Raw genomic sequence first — 8,950 nt, forward strand, 5'->3', positions numbered from 1 at the left:
CATTAAGTAGCCATTCAAATTTTTATTAAGTACCTAGTCCATGAAATATGTAATCATTCCTATTCTTGGTTGTATCTCTCTGCAAACTAAAATTAACCAGATACTCAATGATGATTCCAAAGTTGCAGAAAGAAATTGTGTCCAGACTAGAAATAGAATAAAATAGCAGAAAACTGGTACTTTGAGAGAACAAGATTACATCTCATGTTCTCTTATCCCTGGATTTGAGTTGGATCAGTTTATTCCAGTTCTGAAATTCACTGAATGAGTCCCTACAATGATATATATTCAGTGTGCTGCTTTGGATGCTAAGCCTCATGTATTTTTCACCTTAAAAGTATTAATCTTCAAAGGATGACAGCAATTTATGGGTTATTTGCATGTTAAGTGGTTGTTCACCACAAGTCACTATCTGAAATGTCAGTGGCAGTTTTGATAACTAGTAATCATGCAGCTCATGATTTCATTGGCATAAGTATTTGGCCAAGTGCACCCAAATTCATTGTGTTAGTTACTATATAACAAAATGAGGACACCTAACTTGTCTATAGGAATTATGTTAGCAGGGTAGGCATTGTCACATTTGACAAGAAAGATGGAGTAAGTAACGATTTTCTTTGGAATATTTGGGATCTTACACCAATGATTTTTCAATATGTTCATGTTATGAATTTATAGGATAAGGTGTTAAGCACATGTTTCAGGTCCATACAAAATCCCTTCTGAAAGAACAGCCTTTTCAGTTGTAGAAAAGATACAAGCAAAGAAAAAAATTAAAGTCAAATAAAGCTGTTACTTCTTGATTTGGGTTAGAACAAGTTTCATTCCAGCAAAACTTGTATCTTAACACTCTCACGGTACAAGAGTGACACTGCAATATCTTTATATGACAACAGCTTGAAGTAGTCGGAAACAGATCATGACGTCCAGTGGGATTGGAGGCTGAATTTCATTTCCATCCAGACGAAGGTATCGGAGGCGAGGGATGTTGCCATAATAACCATAATCTTCTTCTAGGGCAATGGAAACTGGGCACATCTGAGTACCATTGACACCTGAAAGTGTAGATCAACATGTTAGGTTATTTTCATGGGAAAAGTTTGTGAAGATAAAATTCACCTGGGACACAAATAAAGTAAACTTCCACTGACGTTAGCATGGGAGACTGTTGCTTTTGTTTCCATTTAAATGCTTTTTGATTGAAAACAAGCAATATAATGTGATCTGGATCAGTGAATTACATATTTACTGTGGTCCAATGATGAAAAAAGGCCATTAGATGCAAATTTTTCCTTGGACAAATGGGATACTAAGTTATACAACTGCATGGTAAGGATTGAGAAGTAGCTCTTTACATTCTGAGTGAGCAAGGCAAGATTACTTCTGAGGGGTTTTGAACATCTTATTTCAGTGACAGTAAATTAATTTTAGGCTGATAATATTCCCTAATGAAGATCTTGCATTCAAAACAATAGCAGTATTGAATCAAAGGAACTTTTTGTATAGTGTTTTTAATTTTTAACATCTGTACTTTTCTATTCTCTGACATTATTAAGTGGATTTGGTTCTAATTGCAAGACTATAACTTGTGCAATGAGGTATTTTTCTTCCTAATCTGAAAGCGAACAACTCCTCAAAATTCTACATACATCATGCATAATTTGTTTCTGTACAGATAAAATTTGAAACCATGGCTTCAATTATTACCCATATTCTGAAGTATTGAGTAGCTTGGGCTTTTTATCTCCTCTAGGTTACCTCTGCACTGTCACTTGGCTAAAATACTTGTTATATTTTGGTTTTAGTTGTTAAATAATCAGGCAGCTTCAAAATAGCCTCTAGAAAACACTGAAGTGTTGTTTGTTTATCAGAGATGTCAAATTCCTTCAACCAAATTATGATATTCTTTGATTGATCTAACTGCTTGAAGATCTTGGCCCCAGACTAACTGAAAAAAAAAAGTGACTGGAGAACGTGTATGTAACAGATTTTTTAAACAAATTTCTTTACTAACAAAGACATAGGAAAAAAAATTCTTCCTTTATATTTGGTAATGATGCCATGCACAAATATTCTGACTACAATCTCCAAAATCAGAGAAATGTTATGAAGTAAAAATAACAACATAACTTTTTTAAACTTTTTTTTACCATAACTTTTTTTTTTTTCCCCTCCACTCTATTTTGAAAATCTGCCCAGATGTTTGCAACATCTTGGATGTGGACTCTGTCTTTGTCATGGAAACTAGATAAATACATCCAGTTGGCCAAGGCCCGAAGCTTTTGTTATATCCGTGATAGCAAATTGTGGTTGTTTATCTTGTGAAATTTGATTAATGTTGGCAAAGCTTTTGGTATTTTTGGAAGAAACAAGCTACAGCTTATCTTTATGTGTGAATTTGCAACACAGAAAGCTTAAGAATTTTCATTAAGAAGGCAGCTATTTAAAGTTTTTGGTGAATCAACACTATCTAGCAGAAAATATCTGCTTTGTTTGATCAGCACTACTGTTCATAGAGACAAGATGGCTTCAAGTGTATCCTAAATGTCTGTCTTCTCTGACTAAAATCTATCTCACTGCACTCATTTTCACTGAGTTAATTACTTCAGGCTTGAAGTGAGGCAGCAGTTATCTAACCACAGGCCACCTAGGAAGAAGTTATTTCCTGATGATGTGTGGTATGAACTGGTTTGGGTTTTATTGTTCTCTTCCCATAAACAGTAAATCCTACCCAAACTATCAGTAAAAGCCTCTCTATTTTTTTCTCTCTTTCAATACTCTTCATGGATATATGGCTGAATTTTGTTTAAGTAGGAGGAAGAGGTTGTTCCTTCCAGAGGTACAATTCACCTTGCCATGATCCATGTAGAACTTGTGTCAGCCTAAGTAAACCATTTAGACTCTCTGTATAAATTCAGAGAGAGATGAACACTTCCAAAAGGGGACTGACAGCTCCTTTAGATGGGATGAATTTCCCTATACAATTGTGCGTCCCTTTCCATGGAGTAGGAGGTCTGTATGACTACGACAAATTAGATTAAAAAATATAGGATAGTTCATTCAAAGAAGATGAATTCTACCACTTGTTAACAGAATTGTTATGTCCTTGAATATTTGAACATGAAACCTAGAGCTGCTGTACGGGAAAACTGCCAAAGTTCTCATTAATGGCTAATGCCATCTCATTAATGTCTGCTGAAGAAATGCAGATCTTTTCCCAGTAAAACTTACAATTTGGGAAAAAATTTTAGATACATGGCCCAGGGATTTCTCTCTTTCTCTAAATGTGGTATTATATTAGCTAACAGTATCTATCTTGTCCTCCTGGTGTTCTTCCAGGGGAACTTACTGTTTACTCCCTTTCATTTGTCCTTTGATAGCACTGTAATAATACCACCTGCTGACCCTTGCTCACTTGTTACATCATTTCATACCTTCTCTTTGCTTACTTTAACATTCTCTTTTTCATTATTTAAAAATTCCCCAGAGCCTCACAATTGTATGTCTCAGGTAAATATGTGGGCATGTGTGTTTTAAAATGCCATAGATCAAATGTGTTACAAATCTGTTGGAGCCATAATTAGTTTTGGATTTATTTTGATTTTGCTTCCAAAACTGGAATGTTTTTTTCCCTCTGTGTATTGCGATCCTTAGGGAAGGGATTGTAGGTGAAATTCTTGTTCCACTGAGACAAATGATGAGGCTATCATTGGCTTTCCTGGGCTTCAGAAGAAGGCCTTGTATCTTCATAAATGGTCTCTGGAGAAATAAGGCCATGCACTTATATGAGGAATTGATATTACAAAATAGCATATAATAAAACATAGTCAAATGGTATTTACATAGAAATGCTGATGTCTGAACTCTTGCAATGACAACAGTGTAACTATGAGTCACCGATAGAAAATAAAGCAGTGGTTTGAAGGAATACCTGAGAATTAATGTTATAAAAAGGGCTCATACTGCACACATAAAAGTAAACCTTCTGCAGGACTCTTTTGTGAAGGAACCAGGTCAGGACTTTACCACTATTTTTCTTTCAAGCCTTTCACATTGATTATCTTAAAATAGTGATTGATCTGGGTTAAAGAAGATGAAACCAATCTGCAGAATTAGTGTCAGCTCTTACTACTCTGGCCTGATGGAATTACATTCTTTGCCATCCCAAAGGCCCTTTAAGATATTATCTATCAGAGCAAAGTCTCATGGAGACTATGTCATTATCCTTTACTTCTTGAACAATTATTCTATGTGGTAAAATAACCTTGCATTATACCCAAGTTTCATTTAAGGTATCAGGTTGCAACTATTTTATATTCAGTTACTAATAATTTCCTTCTTTTTTCCTTTTTTTGGCTAAAGTCAGCCACAAGCCAACTTGTGCTTAAGTTGACAATGATTTTTGAGAAGTGGTAAAGGCACTAAGGAATACAAGATTTGTGGAAAAGCATCATGATTCAGTTCACAGGTTATGTGTCATTGGAACATAAGATTTGATTTTGTACATACTACAAAATTTAATTTTCATGGTCTTAAGCTTTGTCAAACTTTTTCAGGGAAGGAAGAGGACTGTACAGTTCTTTAAATACTACCTAGACACAAAACTGTTCTTAAACCTGACAGGCTACATTCCATTGATTTCAATTTTGTGTCCACTTGAAGCGAGAGAATAAAGTCTGCACCTGAGGCCTTGCAGTAAAGCAATTAAAATAAATCTCTTAGTAACCAGGGGGCAATGAAATATGTTCAGACACAACATCTGTCATAAGCTTTAACTCTAATTAACACATAGAATTCTTTCAGGCCACTAAAATATGTGCCACTTATACACATTTTTTATTTATTTATATGATTTCACGTTTTTATTTTGCCAAATGCAATGAATAAATATAAATTATCAAGAAGTATCTTCATGTCATAGATCCTTGTTTTGTGCAAAAGCCAAACCATTATTTTTAGTATATTTTTGGACTACAGTGGCACAAAAAAGTGGTAAAGGACCATGTATTCAATTAAATCATCATGATGAGAAGATAAATATAGAAACTTGGCTTCCTTCCATGCAGTGGTGAATAAAAAGTCATCATTTTTATTTTGACTTTTGGCATGAAATGAAGTACTCACTGATTAGATACTTTCATTATATAGAGTATGTAATGTCCCTAACTACCACATCCCCTCTATACCTGGATGAATTTGGAAACAGTCCTGGAAATGAATCTTAAAACCAGAAGGCTTCTGTTGCCTTGGGTACAAAACCTTGTCTCATTTACACAAAACGGAAAACTTTTGAGGACATAAATCTTAATAGAACATATATGCTGTAAAATCCATAAAACAAAAAAACATTTTGCTCAGAGAGGGGGTGGATGCCCCATGCCTGGCAAATTTCAAGGTCAGGCTGGACAGGGCTCTGAGAAACCTCATCAAATGTCCCTGCTTATTGCAGGAAGGTTGGAATAAAGGGACCTCTAAAAGTCCCTTCCTTCCCAAAATATTCAATGATTCTATGATTTTAATCACTTTATCTCAAAGACCATTTTTACTGTGAAGTAGACATTTAAAATCGAGATGATTTTGAAGGATTTCACACTGGTAATACACACTTACTTTTGATTTTGTTGTGATCAAGATGAAGGTGCTCAAGATGAGCATTGATTGGTGGAATTTTAGTGAGCTGATTGTGAGACAGCTGTAGGTCTAGAATAGATGAAACATTAAACCCATTTGGAGGGATACCATCATCAGATAGTTTATTGTAGTTCAGCCTAAGGAAAGTCACTTTGGGTATTGCACTAAAGTAGTTTTCTGGTATGACTTCGATGGAGTTGTTGTCCAAAAAGAGCTGCAGTGTATTAGCTGGAATGCTTAAAGGCATTTTCTTGAGTGAATTTTTTGCTATGTTGAGCTGCATGAGGTTGTTGAGTCCTTGGAAGGTGTCACTTTGGAGAGCGCTGTCCAACAAACTGTTCTGGTGCAGGTCTAACATAGTAAGGTTTTCCAAGTGGCTGAAGACTCCTTCTGGGATTTTAGAGATTTTGTTTCTAGCTAGTCTTAGCTGTTCCAGACCCACTGGTAATGGAGCAGGCACCTCTTCCAACTCATTATCTTCAAGGAATAAGTAAAGCAGCCTTTTCAGCTTGCTCAGCACACCATTCTCAATCCCACTGTTTGTGATCTTATTCTTGTTCAGATTTATCCATCTCAGATGAGTGGCATTCGCAAAAGGCTTTTCTGAAATGGTTTCAATTTGATTGTTTTGAAGATAGAGGTACCAAATTCTGGCTGGAATTGGAGGTATTTCTTTAAGTCCTTTGTTATCACAGTATAATGCATTGGGGAAACTAGGAGGACAAAAGCACTCCTGTGGACACTCAGAAGTATAGTGAGACCAGTGTCCAGGATCCAGATCATCATAAACTTGTCTCACAGCTCGAGTCCACACAGAATTGATCAAGAATAAGAGCCAAAGGCTTGTATAGACTTTCAAAATCATGGTGTTTGCCTTGGAAGGGGAAAAAACAATTAGCTGTTTCTCAATAAAACTCCCTAGTAGCATACTAGATTAATTTTGCATATAAAATAATATTTCCCTTATAAACAGCCAAATTCTTCCCTCTAGGGTGGTATCCATGGCCTGTTAAGGGAAAACTGAAAAGTAATATAAAAGGTATAAACAATTCTGTGCTATATAATGATAAACATATCCCTGATTCAGCTTAGACTCCACATTGGCTACCAGTTTGACTGATGTTCATGCAAGTATCATTTCAAAAAATATGAAAATATGGATAACTTTTAGATAATAAATCAGTACCTCTTTTACATTTGTGTAAGTTTTCCTGTACAGACCTACAATCTACATTATATAATGGTTAATTTTCAGAGAAGACATCATTACCATGATGATATAAATACTATAGTACTCAGTGTTCCTCCTTTTAAAATTAATCATCCCCTCTTTTCTGTTTTTGCTCTCTCTTGAATTATAATGACATCTGTATCAGATTTTCCAGGGTCTTTTGTCTTCATTTAAAAGTAGAAGATCAAATAGTGTTTTAACAGCTGTTTGTTGGGCATGTTCTTAAAAGCTTGGAGGGAATATGTTTGACTAATCCATTCCCCTCCTCACTCACTCTCTCATATCCAAAGTTACAAATTTCCTTCCCTAAAGCAAACATACAAAACAAATGCCTGCCCTAAATGACACAAAAAACAAACCCTAATCAAATTATATCCACAATAAGTAAATCCTGACCTAACTGTTCACATAGCTTTATGCATATTTTAACTATTTTTCCTACTTAATGATATGCTTTTTTTAGCCTCTTCCACAATTATAATTATGAACAAAATTATCACTGATAATTTACTCAGAACGGAAATATTTGTGTAGCATAAAAACAGTGCCTTACAAACTCTGTTATCTTGCTCACTGGCTCATGAAGACAAACAAGCATTTTGCAATGTAGAAGCAAAAGACTGATAGCTGAAATTTCTGGTCAAATTAGGAGGTTAGCTGTAACAAAAATAGTATTTAAAGAAAAGTAAATTCTCTCATAGGATTAATGTATCAGTAAGGTTAAGAGCTCAGTTCAGTTGCTGCATATGATATGTAGTAATTTAATAGTTTTCAACATTGTTATTAGCAGTAACAAGTGCAGAATCCTGTACCTTTTCCAGCCCCAGAAACTGCTATCTGGAAGCATTCCAAAGAAAGGGACAAATAAAGTATTTTTAAAGAATAACATTTCTATTTTGCACAGTGAATTTGCAACCTTCTTACTCTGTAAATATTCATAACCTTAATAACACTTTAAAAAAGAAATATAAAGCAATTTACCTTTTTAGTCAAATTCCTGGAGCTATCTGAAGCCAGTTAGAAATCTCTGTAAATTCACCGCTTTTGGCTGCTAACCCCTGTGTTTGTTTCCTGTCCTCCTAAGAATTAGCAGCATATAAAACTGGAAGTACATACTAGTATTCCCAGCTGTATTTCCATGCACACCTTATTATCTATTGCTTCTAGTTTGACATTGTTTCAGAGTTTGGGCTTACCTCAGCTTTCTTGGATCTTCTTCTCTTTCTATTGGTCCCTGTTGTTAGACTGTAATAGCTTGAGTCAGGCTACAAGCCGTGTTCTAGGAATACAGCCTCATATATACGCATCAGTGCTTACAGCTTTTAACCCCTGAAACAGCTCAGGCACCTCAGCACCTAGGCAGGGAAAGAAGGAAAGCCTGGCCTTAATATCAACCAGCCACTGAGCTGAAGGCATTTGATTTCTTATGTTCTATCAGATGAGGGGAGCTGGTCTAGATGAAACAGGTAGCCCAAAGTGTGCGTTTATTCAAGATTTTGTTAGAAGATACTTTACACGCGAAGCTGACTTACATCATAACTCATTCTCATAATACCTGACTTGGCCACAAAGGATTAAAACCAGTGCCATCTGTTTCTATGGAAATATTTTATTTGATTTTTATTAAATGCAGATGCTGTCATGCCATTTAAAGACAAAATTCTTGATTAGGAGAAGAAGAGAGCAAATGCATTTGCTAAGAATTTTTTAATATTTTCCATTCTTTAAAGATTAAATCCTACTTTTTCCTTTTTGTTCAGAGAGATATTTACATGTATTTATACAAAGTTATAATATTCCTCAGTGTCTCTTGCAATTTTTTTCATCATTGATCTAAAGCAAACTCTTTGCAGCCAACTTGCTTTCCAAAGATAGACACATATTTCTCACATTAAGTACTTTGGAAGATTTTTGTTTTCGTTTTTAGTCCAAACTTAAAGTAACAACTTCATATCAGAAAAACTATTCATGTTCAAAGCCAGAACAATGACATAAATATTTTTAGGGAAAAGTTAATGGAAAATATTGAAAACATATAATATATTCTAGTACTTTACATGATTTATATTAGTTTTAAAACTTACTTGC

The 8,950-nt window shown here is 35.0% G+C and overlaps 1 protein-coding gene across 1 annotated transcript; it reads right to left on the reverse strand.

The window, feature by feature from the left end:
- Window positions 1-268: 268 nt before the first annotated feature.
- On the reverse strand, window positions 269-7,956 carry KERA (keratocan). The gene is made up of 3 exons (XM_059473031.1): window positions 7,844-7,956; window positions 5,611-6,505; window positions 269-1,055 (listed from the first exon to the last, which is right to left on the reverse strand). Exons 2-3 carry the CDS (start codon window positions 6,494-6,496, stop codon window positions 883-885), a joined length of 1,059 nt encoding a protein of 352 aa, XP_059329014.1. The 5' UTR covers window positions 6,497-6,505; window positions 7,844-7,956; the 3' UTR covers window positions 269-882.
- Between the last annotated feature and the right edge of the window lie 994 nt (window positions 7,957-8,950).

The sequence above is a fragment of the Ammospiza nelsoni genome, chromosome 5, assembly GCF_027579445.1.
Source record: "Ammospiza nelsoni isolate bAmmNel1 chromosome 5, bAmmNel1.pri, whole genome shotgun sequence".
Taxonomy (NCBI): Eukaryota; Metazoa; Chordata; class Aves; order Passeriformes; family Passerellidae; genus Ammospiza; species Ammospiza nelsoni.

Coding starts and splice junctions, on each gene's coding strand:
- KERA (XM_059473031.1), bottom strand. CDS start 6,496: ATGATTTTGAAAGTCTATACAAGCCTTTGGCTCTTATTCTTGATCAAT. Junction 1,056..5,610: donor TGATCACAACAAAATCAAAA/GTAAGTGTGTAT, acceptor CTACACTTTCAG/GTGTCAATGGTACTCAGATG.